Genomic DNA, 17,878 nt, shown 5'->3' on the forward strand with positions numbered 1-17,878 from the left:
GGAAATATCTTTACTGGGCCTCTGTCGCATGTTCCATTGTGTCCCCAAGCAGTGGCCATGCATCATCACTTCGAATGCATGGCCATTCTTTTACATTGGTGTAGTCCGTATCAGTGTTGTGTTTGAAGTAGTCCACAATGGTTGAACTAAGAGAGGTGCAGAAAGGGGCTCCTCTAACGTTGCAATCTGTAGGGGCCAGGAGGGAAAGGGGGGGGGGATAACGTCCCATGCAAGCCACATTTACTAGGGATTGTGATCAAAATGTGTACGGTCCTTGAAGTCTATGTGTAAAAGAGAGGGCATTAAAGAGGCTCTTCCAACTAGTCTGTCTATGCGAACGTGCAATTGATGTGGAAAGGAGAAAAAGGAATATACCTTCATGTCTGAATTACGAAATTGCCAAAAAACAACTAGTCACCAATGTTAAGTCAGTTATGCAATGCCTGAGCATTAAATGTTGGAGGAGTGCGAGGCAGCGGGGGGAAGGAACAGTCAAGGGCAGTGCTAAGAACGCAGTTGAAGTCCTCTCATAAAAGCCACGACAACCCACTCCAAAGGGACAATGTCACAGACTGTGCAGGAATATGGCTTGGTTGGTGCCTGGAGCATAGATGGATCCCAGGAGAATTTGATGGCCATCAAGGTTTCCCATCATGATCCCATGTTGGCCCTCTGTATCTATAACAGGTTCGTCTGCCACAAAACGGGTACCTGGTTAAACCCACAGCAGCACACCGCTGGCATAAAAGAAATGAGTAGCAAATATCTGACCGCGCCCGCGTCTTTGTAACCTAGTGACTTCTGTGTGAGTTAAATGCATTTCCAGCAACAGTGCAATGTGCTTTGAGTGATTTTTCAGATATGAATAAAGTAGTGACATGAGGGCGGTGTGCATTCCATGCACGTTCCCAGTAAATATGTACAAATGTGTTAGGCGTACAACAAGAAAGGGCACTGTAGGTATCCGCTGTGTATGAATATGTGGATGGGCTTATGTAACGTAAATAGTCATAACATTGAGCAATAAAACATACAATGAACATGGAACCGTAAACACAAGTGGTGTGAAAAAGCAATGTGTTTTAACCCAAACTTCTGAGCAATGAGGATCAACTATATCTAAACAAGCTAGGAGGGTGTGGTGGCAGACAATGAGGAAGCATCCCACATAGGTAAGTGTGCATTATCCCATACAATTAGCACAACTTGGGAACCTGTGTGGCAGCTAGTCGTAGAGCTGTTATCTCTTCATAGTTGTATCTGACAGTGTGATGCCAAAAATAATATCCAACAATATAGCTGGAAAAAAAGAGTGGTTAGGAGAAACTAAAGTAAACAAACATGATATAGCAATACATATCATCACAGAGAACTGAGTGCTACAGGTTGCCCAATGCATTCATCAGATGATTTCTTCAGCTGTCTGCGGTTTCACATCAGGTTGGGCAGTCGAGTCCACCCAGGAGGGCCAGGTTGTTAAGGAGCCATCATCACTAATAGCTTTGGTTGAGTCATCTTCAGCTCCAAACCCTGCGTGGCTTCACAAATTGTAGCAGCAATTTACAGAGCTCGATGCCGCTCTCTTATAACTTATTCCAGATCTGGCTTGTACTTTGATTGTGTTGGGCGGCATAAGCAGGATCTGCAGCCATGCTGCTTAGAAGCAGTCAACTCACTGGACATTGTGGAACCCCGGGATACCTGTCTTATGGACAGTAGTCCAGTGGATTCCAGCGAATTTCAAGCTTCTTCAGGAGAGTCGCAAAATTTGTTTTGCAATCTGAGACAATTTGAAGACGTGCCAGGAACAGGAGCGAGTAACGGATATCCAAATCCTGTTAGCGGCGCTTCACCGGTAGGAAGGAATTTCTTTGCTTCTGCACTGCCACAGTGTAGTCCGGAGAGAATATGACATGTGTATTGTCAACTGTAATGTCTCAAAGTTTTCATGCAGGATATGCCTATTGTGGTAGTGGAGCAGGCGGACCAGTAATGATCTGGGGTTGGATCCAGGTGATGGCTGCTCTGTCGAGAAGTGATGGACACGTTCCACAGAGAAAAACTGTGAGAAGGCCTCCAAGGGCAGCCATCGTTCCACATAAGTAACAGTATCTGCCGCCTCTGGAAGCCCAATCACCCAGACATTATTCCTTCTTTAACAGCCCTCCCCGTCTTAAGTGCGGTGTTTCAGGATGTGTACACGCTCTGTCAATGTTTGCATTGAGGACTTTATTTCACTTGCCTTCAGTTGGTGGTCCATGAGAACTTGTTGGGTAGCGTGAACTTTATCTGCTAAATTGCAGTGGTCCACATGTAGCAACGTAAGATCTGCTGTCACATTATTTCACTCTCCAGAGATGCACAAGGGCTCTCCAGGGAAGACCCGATCTGTTCAACTTCGTCCAGAACGGTGACCAATTTGTCCTCAATTGACACTAGAGGACTGGGGTGGCCCAATGTATCATAACTGCTGTCCAGTTGCTCGGGGATCATACAGAGTCATGAGGATGTGCCGTGCTGCAGGTACGTTGGCAGCTCATGGTGTTTAGCATCAAGGGTTTGTGCCTGATGAAGGATCGGCAGTCATCCTGTTCAGGGCCTGCATACCAGTGCCTCACAATCTCCAGAAGCACGGTAACACAAGCAGCCCCATGTGGCCAGGAGTAGGCAGGCAGGTTCAAATCCCTTGGGGTGAAGCAGGCGTAAGAACGATGAGCAGCACAAGCGAACTCCCATAAGTGATGCAGCAGAGCCCCGACATTGGTTAAGTCCCCGGCCTGAGTCACAGCATAGAGGAGCCCTGCGCTTTAAGCAAGTGTCTGCATTAAGTATTGTGTGAAGCACAAGGCAGTTCTTCTGAGGGTCTGAGGCAGCACCAGTGTCAACTGGTGTGCATGATTGCAAACCACAGAACACAGGCAATGGCACTGGCATAAATGTGACTGACCCCAAGTTACGGCAACCAGTGATGGACGTGTGTGTAGATGGGTGCCTGATGAATGAGCAGCATTCGTCATGTGAAGGGCACACTTACCAGTGCCTCACAGTCTCACAAAGCATGATAGCACAAGCAGCTCAATGTTTTCAGGAGTAACCAGGCAGGCCCAGTCCACGTGGGAAGAGGAAGGCGCAGGACTGGTGAGCACCACAGTGGAGTTCCTCAGAGTTGTCACAAAAAAGTCCCCTTTGCTGGATGTGGCCACAGTTAGGTTGTACAACACGGGGTTGAAGGCATTAGGAGTCCATTTTGGCAAGGGAGTGGCTGTGCCGCTTTATCGTGATACGCACAATGCAGTACTTCTCTGGGTCTAAGGCCACACCAGACCCAACTGGTGTCCAAAGTTGCAGCCATGGCACCCCAGGCATGCTTGGGGTATACGCAATGCTGTAGGCATGTATCTGCCTATCCCCCTGTGACCACACCCATGGGTATCTGCAGCTGTGAATAATGCTCAGCTAAGATGCATACAAAAGGCAGCCCAGAATGGCACAACAATTGACTGAAGGGACATCCCAATGATAGTCTGACCGCTAAGGTGGTAATGTCACTGCTGTTTAGGTTGAGCCGAGCCGGCAGGCAATCCCCTAGGCAGTGTAAGCTCCTCTTCAATGTACTGTCTCCTCCCTATGCTCACCACACCAGTGCACCTCTGTAGAATTATGCGATGTCCTAGGAGCCAGCAGCTGCACTGTCAGGCAGCAGAGTCGCTGCAGGGGGGCACATCATCCGAAAAAGTGTATCTCCTCTTGGAAGACTTCATAGCAGAGCAATTAAAAGGGCCAGGACCGCCTCACCCAAGAGGGACAATCCTCAGGGCGAGCCGCTAATGGCAAAGTCATGACTAGGTCCCACACCGTGCGATCAGCCCTGCTCACATCTGGGGCTCACTCCTTCAACGGGACAGTAAAAGAAGGAGCAAACATGGCATCAGTCAGTTCTCGCAGGGGTGTGGGTCAACCCAGGTCAGCACAGCATGAACCCATTAGGCCATCCTGGCGACTTGGTTTGCCTCGCATTGCCCTGACGCAGGCAACTTTCCCAAATGGCAGGGCACGCAGGCTACAGTTGATGGTTGACAGGGCCCAGGATCAGGTGCTGTCCCCAGCAGCACATCTAGCATCAACCTCACCATGTCCCGCAGGTTACAGACCCAAACAGTAGGCCGCAACAGATGGCCACAGATATCCGTCTTCCTCATCACCACCAAGTGCTGCTGACCCCCGCCACTACAACAGGCGGTCCAGAGAAGGAGGAAGGCTGGTCGTCTGTAACAACGGCAGGGTTACCGCAGGACAAAAGACAGATAGGTGGGGATGAAGCAGAGCCCAATCAAAACACGTCCACCATCTTGGCTGCACAAGCCACGCCCCCATTAATCAGGCTATCTTTCTGACATGACAGAAATGAGTAATGTACTGCGTAACTCCCAAACACCTTTACTGAGTCGCTGTAAACTAAATTTAAGCAACTTTTATTTTCAGAATGTGCTTTGCCCAACACAAAATAAGGCTGTCACAAGCAAAACCCCAGCTTCATATTACTGTGGGTCTAAAACCAAGTGTCTTAGATCTTGAAACAGGTCTGATGAGTATTTATTCAGGTCAGATGTCAAGAGGAATCTTCCAGTTTACCTCAAATAGGATTTTTCTCGGCATCAGAGTTTAAAGCTTCAAAGAGGAATGCATTCCTTTTTCTTCTTGTCCAGGTTTCTTTAATAACAAGTAGTCTGAATCTGAATTCTTAACAGTAAAAATAGTTTTTAAAAAACTGTAAAATAGGGTAAAAATTATCTCTCATATTTTCCTAAAAGTTTACAACATTTTCTCCTGTGGGAGAATGCCTTTTGCCAGAGGACATCACCCAGCAATCCAGGGAAGTTAATTCCAACACAGCATATTTCTACCGTAACTAGGCAAAGGTCTAGCTTGGCTCTTAACACCATGCTTTGCACTGAACCCATTCAATCACGTTTAGGTAAATCTTGGAACAAGATCTTCCATGGAGAAGGAATCCAGAGACCCACAATTGAATATATCAATGTTTTATCTGGCCTTCTCATCTCCAACTGACAGGACAAAAACACCCAGACCAACCTTCCCACCCATCTCTGACTATTGTATCTGAATAATTTAAGCAGGGAGCCAAGAACATGTTTAACACAACCACTTGCATGGGTTTTTTGGTCAATCTTTCCATTCTATTTGGTTTAATTATCTAATTGGATTATTTCATACTGTAAAATCCGTCATAACCATCCCTCATAACCAAAAAATTTAAAATGAGAACGTTATTTTGTTTTGAAATTCTATGTTTCATGGATCATACATATATCCATCAAATATCAAATTGCTGTCTGCCTTCAGGCCTAGATTAGCCAAAAAGGCAAAATTATTATTTTGGAAGCTATCAGCCAGTCAGAGTAGCCTGTCTTCTATTTGTGGGATTTAGTGAGGGCACACGGAAAAACATGCATATGGGGATATTATTCTCCTACACATGGTGTTGGAAATCCAAAATTATGACAGTTAACGTATATTGTGTCATTTAATAAGAATTAAATATCTAGTGTCAGCCTGGTCATTTTGAACACTATTTGGAGGTACAAAAATGATAAAACCATAAGCAGATGAATTTTCTCATAATTCAGCGATTTTGCAAGCTGCTCAGGACAGCTGAATTGGTAAAGGCTTTCCATTGCATACATTCCAAAATCTTCCGACACTAGTTAACATTGGCCTCTGTTAGAGGCAAGGGGATGGGTGTTTACAGTGAGGCAATCTGTTCTACAGAACCTTGAACCATCCTTAACCCCCCAAGTGCTAAGCCTTTTTTTTCTATTTGGGGTAGTTCACGCTTAGGCACCCGTACCATTTTGTCCACATAAGGTATTCATGCACAATTTGTGTCCTTTTCTTCCAACACCTGTGGATTCCAAAGGTATCCAGGGTTTGTGGATTCATTAGGAAGGGACCGATAAATTAGCCAAAATACGGCTACATTTTAGGAATTTTGGGAAAAATGGGAAAAAAGTGATGCAGAAGAAAGCATCTGTTTTCCCTGCAAATGGTATCAACAAAGGGTTTGTGGTGCTAAAATCACCATCTTCATAGCTTTCAGGAACAGGCAGACTTTTGTCTGAGAACTAAACTTTTCTACGCATTTTAGGCATTTTACTGGGCCAAAGCCTATTTTTTCATTTTTTTGTGTGCTTTCAACCTCCTTTCAGTTACTGGTAGAAAAGGGTGTGAATGCAATAATGGATCCCAGAAAGCTATTCAGTTCCCAAAAAGTAGACAAAAGTTTGCATTCAGCAAGGGTTTATTTGTGTAGATCCTTCAAGGTTTTCCTATAGAAACTAACAGTTGAAATACAATATTATTGAAATTGAGTTGAAAAAAAACCAACCAATCGTGCCAACGTTTTCACCTGTAACTTCTCATAAGTATGGCAGATTTTTTAAAGCAATATACCATTATGTCTACTGGACCCTTCTGGTTGCAGGGATATATAGGACTTGTAGGTTTTAACAAGAACCCAGTGACCCAGAGCCAATAACTAAGCTGGGCCTTGCAATGGTTTTTCATATATAGCAATTCATTTGGTAAAATATAAAGAGCGAAAAATATGTATCAAGGAAACATATGTATTTCCCAAATGGGAACAAAATATAGGGCATAGAAACAGTGGTTATTTGCACATCTCCAAAATTGTGGGTACCAGTACTAGCATGTGAATTAGAAGACATTTTTCAAATTGACTTATTTTTCACACATTGTCTTACATTTGGAAGGCAGAAATGCATAGAAAGTCAATTGGTAATAACGCTTGTTCTACTATTCTGTGTTCCTCCAAGTTTCCTGATAAAAATGGTACCTCACTTGTGTGGATACGCCTAGTGCCAATAAGAAACGGACCCATCATATTTTTACAGTGAAAGCGGACCCTTTTTTCGCAATGTGCCTAGCTGTAGATTTTGAACCCTGACTCAGCTGGCACCCAGGGAAACCTAGCAGACCTGTTCATTTTCGAAAATTAGACATGCAAGGGAATGCAGGATGGGGTGACTTGTTTTGCTCTCACCAGATTCTGTTACCCAAATTCCCTTGCAAACCTCAAACTTTGTCAAACAAAACACATTTTCCTCACATTTCTGTAATGGAATGTTCTTGAATCTGTGGGGAGCCACAATCTTCCACACACCCAGCATTCCACCAAATCTCCCAATAAAAATTGTACCTCACTTGTATGGGTAGGCCTTGTGCCCGTGACAGGAAACGGCTCAAAACGCAACATGGGCACATCACATTTTTCCAATGAAAACTGATCCATTTTTTGCAATCTGCCTACCTGTGGATTTTGGACCCTAGGCCAGCCAGCACCTAGGGGAACCTAGCAAATCTGTACGTTTTTGAAAACTAGACACACAGGGGAATCTAGGATGTGGTGACTTGTGTGGCTGTCACCAGTTTCTGTTACCCAGAAACCCTTGCAAATCTCAACCTTTTTTTTAAAAAAAACACTTTTTCCTCTGATTTCTGTGATGGAAAGATCTGGAATCTGCAGGGAGCCACAAACTTCTACCCACCAAGCATTCCCCCAATTCTCTCGATAACAATAGTACCTTACATGTGTGGGTAGGCCTAGTGCCCGCGGCAGGAAATGCCCCAAAACATACTGTGGAGACTTCAAAATTATCAATCACAAAAAGACTTGGTTTTGCAAGGGAGACACCTGTCTTTTTAGTCCCAGGCTTGGCGGGTATCTATGGAAATGTACCAAACCCAGATATTTCTGAATACTAGATACCCAGGGGAGTCCAGGGTTGTGTGGCTTATGTGGATCTCCCAACATTTTCATACCGAAAATCCCCTGCAAACCTCAAATTTAGCTTAAAAAATTCACATTTTCCTCACTTTTCTGTGTGGGAAAGTTGTGGGATCACCGAGCCGTCACAAATTTCCTACCACTCAGCATTCCCCCAGGTCCCCCAATAAAAATGGCACCTCACTTGTGTGGGTAGGCCTACTGGCCACGACAGGAAATGGCCCAAGACTTACTTTGGAGACTTCAAAATTATCGACCGCAAAACTATCGGTTTTTGCGAAGAAGACACCTGCGTTTCTGGTCCTGGGCTTGGCGGCCATCTAGGATAACCTTCAAACCCAGACATTTCTGAAAACTAGACAGCCAGGGGAGTCTAGAGCGGTGTGGCTTGCATGGTTCTCCCAATATTTTCCTACCCAGAATTCCCTACAAATCTCAAATTTAGCTAAAACAATCATATTTTACTCACTTTTCTGTGTTGGAAATTTGTGGGATAACTGGGTTGACACAAATTTCCTACCACCCAGCAATCCCCTAGGACTCCTGATACAAATGGTACCCCATTTGTGTTGGTGGGCCAGGTACCCGAATCAGGGACCAGAATCCCCTACTAACCTCAAATGTAGCTAAACAAATTACATTTTTCTCACATTCCTGTATGGGATCACAGTGCCAGCACAAATATCCTAACCCAGCATTCCCCTTGGTCTCTCGATAAAAATGATACCTCACCTGGGGGAATGCTGGGTGGTAGGAAATGTGTGGCGGTCCAGTGATCCCACGTAAAACAAAACATAATCCATTGGTGCTTAATGGGCTTTTTGCTCCCTCTGGGTGGGCAGATCAGGGGCTTTTGCTCCCATCTGCCTCCTGGGAGGGCAAAAAGACTGTGATAATTTTTTTTAAAGGGGTGGGGGTATTGGCATGCCCATTTTGGGCAGCCCCCACCCCTAAATACACATAAATAAAAATCCTTGGGGCCTAGTGTGCTTTCTGCCTCCCAGGGGGGCAGATCGGGGGCTATTTCCCCCCATCTGCACCCCAGGGGGATCAGAAAGACTGTTTACAAACACATTTGGTTGGGGGCATGGTCTGGCTCATTGTGGGCAGCCCCACCCATCTTTTATTGAAATAATAACCCCCATTTGGCCCCCGGGGTGGAAGAAAGACTGTGGAGGTTGTTTGAGGGTATTGGGGGCATTGGCATGCCAATTTTGGGCAGCCCTCACCCCTATAAACACACATAAAATAAATGCCAGGTGCCTAGTGTACTTTCTGCCCACTGGGGGGCAGAAAGACTGCCTGTATGCAAAAATGTTGAGGTCGAGCAAAAACTCTTGCCCAAGGGGCTGCTCCCCCTCCCTGGTGTCTAGTGGATGAATCCCTGCTTGGGGATCACCTTCCTGCAGCAAGCCCCAAACAGGGATCCAATAGGGAGGGGTACCATTGGAAAAGGGAGATTCTCCCCTTTCCAATGATACCTTTCCAGTGTATTTCAGTGCTCACAGGGCTGAGATAGCCCCATGAGCACCAAACCAGCGAAACTGAAATGAGCCGATGGGCTCATTTCAGTTTCAGTTTCAATGTAATGACATAAGCGTGCCATGAATGCGATCGTCATTACATTGAAAATAAAAAATGCCTTGGGAGTTTGGGGAAGCTCCTTCCTACATCCCAAGGCAAAAAGAAGGAAAAAGGAAATCCCTCTGCTGTTTACAGCAGAGGATTTAGTGCTTGTGCTTGTGTGCACATGTCCGAATGGTTCAGTCATGCGCACACGAGCACTGTGGCGCATGACGGAACCATTCCGTCATGGGCACTAAAAGGGTTAATGAATTGGGTGTCTCACTAGGCATTATGTTGTGTGGTTTATTAAATGCAAAGACAGGGTTATTATACAGGATTGTTTTTTTATCATTCTACCCCTTTCAACAATTTAAAGAAGCTTCACAATTCACATTTATCTTGTAAATATCCTTCCCTCTCTTCACTTAAAAACTGCTCATGATGTATTACTTTTTTCTAATATGGATCAACCCTTCTTAAATAGATTTTTTATTGGATGTCACACATAATATTGTCGGGTAGTTAGAAAAGCGAACAACTGATTTTACGATACACTTGTACAGTGAAATTAGAAGTGCTGGTTATATAACAGTTGAACTACTGTATTGTCGTCTATGTGTGCATTTAAAGTAATGGTAGTTTAATGTGTAAAGGGTTCCAAGTTAAGTTTTACCTGCATAAAGGTTTAATTAATTATACACAACTCACTCTGAAAAGCTCACGATTCATGATTAACCGGAGTATGAAGTCCTATAAGCTCTGTCACACAATCCCTTTATAAATACAACTTTAGAAAACATTGAGTGATACGTTTATTAAAAAGACATATGTTGGGCTGGACGACCCACTGCCTGCCTCGTCATGCTGAGGGAAGAGGCCCCCACTGAATCCTTATGCCTCACCAATGTCAGGTATAAAGGCATATCATGGCTCTATCGCTACATACTTAACCTCACCCCACCAAAGAAACATGCCTATATGAAACAATGGGAAAGAAAATTAGTCACAGACACTACAGACAAACCTTGGGGGCTAATTTGGCAGAGAGCTTCCAAATCTTTTATTTGCCTCCAATACAAGGAGAACTCCTATAAAATCCTCACACATTAGTATTTGACACCAGTGTGTCTGCATAAAATGTTTGGGAGCTCTAAGCTATGTTGGAAGGGGTGCGGGGAGTGAGGCACTTTCATGCACACATGGTGGACATGCCCGAGACTGCAAACGTTTTGGGACGAGGTCTTACTTAGATACATTCCATCACTAATATTTCACTGCCCTCAGAAACACTATTGGCTCTCCTGGGTGATACAGGAGTGGATAGGCTCAATTCTACATCCACTCCATCAGATCAGCTTCTTTCTCACTTGTTTCTGTCAGCACGACTGTGAATAGCGCAGATGTGGAAGCAACTTCAGGCACTCTCGCTAAACATGTGGTGGGGTGGGTATGGAACCTCTATGCCATGTAGAAGCTCACCACCATCATGAGGGACAGGGTGCCAAATTTGAATCAATGTGAAACACTAAGAGCCTCAGATCAATGGGTGATGGCCCCCTCTGACCCAGAGAGTGACCCAGCCTAACTCTCATGACTGCCCAAGTTCATCATCAATAAGAAACATTCCAGATTTGTTTGTGTTGTCCATTACTTTGCATTTGTGCATGAACTGTAATGTTTAAATATGGCTGGGGGCGGGACTTTATCAAACATAATGAATTGGGGAACAATGTTCAACCTTGCTGGCTTAACCCTCTTGTGCCAATTTCCTCCCAATATTTGTCTACAACACTGTATGTGATAACTACGCAATGTGTGTCATGTTTCTTTTAACCAAAATGCTAAATAAAGTCGTTAAAAAGGCATATGTCTTAACTAGATAGCACTGACCTCTGAATTTACTCATGGGCTCCTCCTTTTAGCAAATTTTTTTTTTAAGTGATAAATGAAAACATTAAAGACAATAGAAAAAATTAGCATTCTTTGTTGTAGCTAAATAAATCCAAATTTCAAAAATCTTTTGCCTCATTATTATTCATTGCATGACAATTTTTATCTTAATACACTTTCTCAACCAGTTAACAAAATAGGGAACCTGGTTAGATTTCCACTTTTGGATCACCTAAGTGTATCATTTTATTGGCTTACCCAATGAAATGAGTGGAGCTTGAACAAATCGTAAAAGGGCCATTTTGTAACAATTCTAACTGCTAAGATGATAACATTTTTCTTTCTATTCAACACTCATTGATATCCTTATGGCCAGAACTTAAGTAGCAATTGAATACACTATTATAAAAGCAATTAGGGCATTTAAATGATATTACAGATTTAAATGTATGTATTTTATTTGGGGTATTGAATAAGCTGCTATATACTATAAAATTATGTTCAACATAGAATGGTGCAAGAAAACAAATGTATATTCTTCTATGTTATCTTTCTGTGTGATAAACTGAAATACCTATATCCACTGTCTGTTTCTTGAGTATTGCTAAGGGGAATCCCACTGTGAAATTTCACAAACATCTATTACTTTGTCCCATTTTATGGGAGTCACTCTCCTGTCTATGTGCTTTTGCCATCAGATCTCCTGTATGTTAGACATTAATTGTTCTCTGTAATTTATAAAGCTATTAATAGAACTCTGTGGCAACCTATCAACCTTCTTACACAGCAAAATTGCAAACAAATTCAGCAACTTCGCACACCAACCCGACCTCAGATAACTCATTGCTAACTTACCCACCACCAATCAAGATGGCCAACTGACCGAATGGACAAACCTCATCAGTAACAACACACAAGCAATCATGTGGACCATCCACTCCGGGGCCCCAATGAACCCATGTCTCCACCACATCTACAACTTGGGAACATCACTAAACAGCAGCCCCCTGGCCCACATCATCAACTCCTCTATCATGTCCACCACTTTTCCAGGTGAATGGAAAATTGTAGAAATCAACGCCCTCCTCAAGAATCCCACAGGTGAACCGAATCAACTTAGCAACTTCCGACCCATCTCCCGGCTCCCCTATCCAGCCAAAGTGATTTAGAAGGCTATCAACAAGCGAATCACAACTCATCTCAAAAGTCACCATTTTCTAGACAGCACACAATCAGGATTCAGAAAGAACCACAGCATCGAACCAGCACCTATCAGGATTACCGATGACATTCAAAACATCCTGAACTGAGGTGAAACAGTGGTCCTCATCCTGCTCTACCTCTCCAAGACCTTCCACACTGTCTCCCACAGCACCCTCACCAGAAGACTCCACAAGATTGGCATACAAGGATCTGCTCTCAAATGGATTTGTTCCTTCCTCACGGGAAGGACCCAAAGGGTCAGGCTGCCACCCTTCACACCAAAGACCAAGAAACTGATATGCGGTGTTCCACACAGATCCCTCCGCCCCACCCTTTTCAACATATACATGACACTGCTCACCAACATCAACCAATCACAAGACATCACCATCATCTCCCGTGCGAATGACACCCAATTTATCCTCTCCCTCAAAGTCAGTGTGCTGCTCAGAAGGCACCCCTCAAAAGAGGTAAAGTGGCTCCCAGGGCCCCATTGTCATCACCTTGCAGTTGAGTGCAGTCACTCGCTGTACCCATCTGAAGGGGGATTGTTGCTCTGAAACTCAGGCTGAGTTGGCATCTGCTCAGAGGAAGTGTACCAGCAGCTTTAAACAGCCCGCTTCACTACTATGCTGTTCCTATTGCAGGCATGAGTTTCAGGCCGGCCTGGGTATGGTGTTTTCACTGTAATAGCGCAATCAGTCCTGATCTGCATCCAGCATACCCAGAGAAAGATGTGTGCAGCACAGATGGTGACAGTAAGCGTTATATGTAGCACAGTCCTTGGACAGGCATTCACGTATTCTTTACTCCCACTCCTAAATAAATCGTTAAATAAACACTTAATATGTTCATGTAGTATCTGAATCACAAATTTCCCATGTAATCTGCCTCGAGGGGCTGATTTGTCTAACTGATACCTGTCCTTTTGTCTTTGTAAGTGGCAATGCCTTATGATGAACACTGCTTACAAAAATCAAAATATTTATTTTAGCTTATGGGCATCTTGCCCTGTGTTTTCAACAAATCCTACTTTATATATAATAAATTCCAATGCACTGATAAATCTTCTTAATCCAATCTTCTAATCCCATTCCATTTGATGTGCAATATGTGTACCCGTTTCACGAAAAATATTAGATTAAAAAAATGGCTCTCATAGTGCATGTTTTATTCAGTAACAACTTTAAGGAGAGGATGTCCAGCAATTTTTAGTCTAACTAAAGTATTTAGACAAAATAATCATATTGAGCATTGTTGGTTTTGTGTGCTAGTATAGTTACATGTCATTATTAAATGTCACTAGCGCTGGCCAATGTTTACCATCTTGAAATATGAATTTCAGATTTGCCTTGTTCACAGAGCCACCCCACGGGTGAAAATAAACTTTACTTGGCTAAATGCTAAGAAAAAAACCATGTTAAAAATCAAAAAAGGTCAAATCAACTCATCACATTCGATAAATGAAGTTAAAACTAACGAGACCATACACTGTCAAAACTGTCAACAATACGTCAACTAATATTAATTCACTTTGTGCATTACTATAACAGGTGTACCAGAATCCCCTCTAAGGACACGTGTGATTTGATTTTCGTAGAGCAAATATTTACAGGTATATTAATGTAAAAAATCCAAATAAAGCTCAGTTTGTGAAGATTCGTGTTCAATCACCAATTGCAATTTCAATATTTAGTGCGAGTTACTTAGTGTCACTGTGTATATCTGCTTGTATTATTGGAACTGTTGATTGGAGTTGTTTTATTTCCCTCATCAACTTCACCCACAAACTGTGAAGAGGCCACGTGTTTGCCACACAATAGAGCATGAAAATAGTTTAACAAATCTCTCGACGAAATTAAATGTATTCCTTGTGTTCATCCACACTAACTCCTGCAAAGCAGAATCTCGATTTACAGCATCTTGCAAAAATGTGTATCACAGATTCTTCCCTCTCTTTGGATGCTGATGTTAGGAATGCAAATGAAGAACATATTCTTTTGATGTGATTTGTTCGCTTTGCATTGCTAGATTATTTTCAAAGAACAGCATCAAGTCAGAAGATGAACGATCCACAGCGCAACATAAAGGATCTAAAAGATGAAAAGTACCACCAGAATTGCAATAAGAACATTCACACTTTTTAGTGTCATCGTTTTTGAAAATTAAAGGCAAAATGGTAAACACAGTGACTGAGTGAGTGTGATCACTCGTGTGGCTTTTTTCTCGAGGTTAAGTATCATGTGTCAGTCAGTCGATACCTTGATTTCAGCCATTGTGACCATAAAAGTGCCATATGCATATAGTACATTAGAGACATGATAAAACTTTCAGGTTTGAATGACAATCTGTAACTACATATTTTAAAAAGTCCAAACTTCATAAAACACAGAGGCATGAGAGTAATCCACAAAAGTGCAAATGCACACAGTATGGAAGATTAATAACCATCATACAAAACGGATGATTGGGATTAATGGGATTCAACTTCGAGTAAGGACCTCGATAAGTGCCAGTGCCTAAAGTGCAAAGAGACCGAAATTAGCTAGCAAATGACCGAAAGACCAGTTCAACTCAGACCGACTTGTGCAAATAAGTGAGCAAGGTTAAAAGAGTAATAAAAAGCGGCTAGAGTACAGCACTAAGAACTATGTCAGCAAAAGTCTATACTGTAAGGCCTAAACGGCATGACCCGTCATGCAGACACAGTTCTAAAATTAGATCAGATTCGGACTAAAAAATAGATACATACTTAAAAACATTTAGAAGACTTCAGCAATGATGCAAAGCACCTTTCAGATTAGACATTACTTCATGCCTACAGTAACAGCGAAAAGCAGGCAAGACTTGTGCATTAAATCAATGTTATGTGCAAATGAGAGTGAAATGTAATGGTGCATTATTTCTTTTCGGATATCAAATGTTGTTTTCGTTGAGTTATTGTTTTTCCTTTTCTGTTCAGTACAGCAATAAAGCAAAAAGGCATACACTTAACAACATATATTTTGTAAAACAGGGCACGATGCTACATGGAATTTAAGTAAAACACTAACACAAAAATGTTGTAATCTGAGGCTGCAAAAAAATAAAGATGTTTTCTTATTTTTACCCTAAACCTCCTTCTCGCCAGGAAAACCCCACACAAAACAACTTTCTGGGAGAAATACAAGAACTGCAAAAATAAATTTGAGAAAACAGGCGGATGATTGCATTAATCATAAATTTTGTGCAATTGGGTACCTAATATTATAAAAATGCAGACAACTGTCCTACAAACTATAAAGTTCTACAAGGTTTTCGAAACTTAGGGAAGCTTATACTGGAAGGATTTACCTTTCATACTTGTACATTTAGGGGCAGATTTATGTTGCACTTGCGGCACTTTTGCGCCGCCGTTGCGTCACTTTTGTGACGCAGCAGCGGCGCAAATCCTGCGCCATGGTGCGGGGCATTTACAAACGTGACGCATCTCCCAGATGCGTCACGTTGTAAAGCCCTGCGCCACATGTAGGCGTTCCAGGGCAGGTGGGGGCGTTCCGGCGCAGGAACGCCTCCTAAAAGTGGCTGAGTGAAATCTACAAGATTTCACTCAGTCACTTTTAGGCCCATGCTGCGTCAAAACCCTGCGCCTGCTTGAAGCAGGCGTAAGGATTGATGCAGCATTGTACAGATAGGGCCCCCCAGATCATTGCTGGAGCTGCGTCGCCCTTGCGACGCAACTCCAGCAATGCGCCACTTTTCGGCACAGATGCGTCACGCATCTGTGCCGTTTTTGCCCCATGGTGCGCCGCATTATAAATGCGGCGCATCCATGGTGGCGCAGCAGTGCCGCATCATAACTGGCGCATCCCTGCTGATATGCAGGGATGCGCCAGTCGTCATAAATCTGCCCCTTAATATGTAAAAATGTAAAATGATTACCTTAAATTCTGTCTCAATGTTGGCTAATCTTGCGAGCTCGTTGCTCAGCTCCAAAGCAGTAAGTACAGGGTCCTCGCTGGAGAGGGCGAGGTAAGCCGCACTGGCTAACGCCTTGTAGGCATTCATCCTTGACCGAGAATGGCTGAACGAGTCCTTCCTCTGCTTCTCTATACATTCGTTGCATTTACAGAAATAGTCGTGGGGTCTTTCTATCCGCGCCCCCTTGATTAGAAGAATATGAACGATCTCATACTCTTGACAATGCGCCGCCAGTATTATTGGGGTAACATCGTGCGAAAACCGGGTTCCATCTTCATCGTATGCGTAAAAATCATCATCTCGGAGCTCCTGCTCCAAAGGGCTCAGAGTGAGTCGCTGCCCTTGGGCAAAAGCGGGGTGACTCAGTATCGCCTCGACTATCCTCACGTACCCTTTGCTGATCGCCAGCAGCAGAGCATCCCCGACTCTGGCCAAGTTTTCTTTTTTCAGGAGGAGCTCAGTCACTTCCAAATGCTCATTCCCCACTGCAAGCTGCAATGCATTTTGCCCCATATAATCAACACAGTTGAAGTTCAATGTTTTGGACTCTTCCAGCATTTTCCGTACGACAGGTATGTTGCCATATTCAGCAGAATCTAAAAACCTTTCTTCTTCTGCAGTCAAACTTTTCCCTTTTTCATTGAACATGTAGGCGGGGCCTCGGATGGCCTGCCTCCGCCCCTTTTCCCGCAGCGTGGTGTGCCTTCGATGCATCTTTTATGTTTGATTGTAGTTAGTCTTGGAAAAGAAAAGAAAACAGAAAATCAATAAAGATATATGCAGTTCAAATTGTTGTAAAATGTAACATTTTAAATTGCAATCTTTAAGGAAAAGAAAGTGAAGATCGTGTTATCAAAATACTACTGGCACAGAAAATGATCGGTGTTGTATTGATTCCAGAATCATATATGACAGTAAAGCTGCTGTTGTGGAAAAACGCGATCCTCAGTGCTGTGCACATGACAGTTCTCATCTGGCAAGTGCTGTGAATTATTCCCTATTCAATAAAGATTCACAATATTCATAGCACTTAGTGGCATAGTTCCCCCAAAATGTTGAAGCACGGTGCTAGGCCAAATTTGGCAACGCCGCGCTCTGACATTTTTAAACGCAGGGATGTGCCACATTCACAAAAAAACAGCACCCTCATGTGTTTCCCCTCGTGGTGGCGCAGAAAAAGCTGCCAACGCAGGCAAGCTGCCGCCATGTTGCGACTGCAAGGGAGCCTGCACTGCAGGGGTGATTGCTTATGGACACCTTCCTGCACATAAACAATCAGTAATGGCGATTTGTTCTTTCTATGTGTGCTCAAAATGCAGCACACATAGAAAGAGGAAACAACAAGGAAAAATAATAATTTCTGCTCGTATTGCCAACATAAGATCAGTAATAGCCTGGCGACAGTGTTTGGCGCTGCCTCAGCCTTTTAAATCT

General features: G+C 43.3%; 1 protein-coding gene across 1 annotated transcript in view; it reads right to left on the reverse strand.

Annotated features, from left to right (window-relative positions):
• The window catches only part of TRPC7 (transient receptor potential cation channel subfamily C member 7), a 1,109,978-nt gene extending 1,092,818 nt beyond the window's left edge, over positions 1-17,160 (reverse strand). Inside the window, exon 1 of the mRNA XM_085618014.1 lies at positions 16,406-17,160. Within this exon, the coding sequence (XP_085474140.1) occupies positions 16,406-17,158 (753 nt within the window). The 5' untranslated portion in view covers positions 17,159-17,160. The remainder of the gene's footprint in view (positions 1-16,405) is intronic.
• Positions 17,161-17,878: the final 718 nt, after the last annotated feature.

Source organism: Triturus cristatus, chromosome 7 (genome assembly GCF_964204655.1).
Source record: "Triturus cristatus chromosome 7, aTriCri1.1, whole genome shotgun sequence".
In the NCBI taxonomy this organism is placed as follows: Eukaryota; Metazoa; Chordata; class Amphibia; order Caudata; family Salamandridae; genus Triturus; species Triturus cristatus.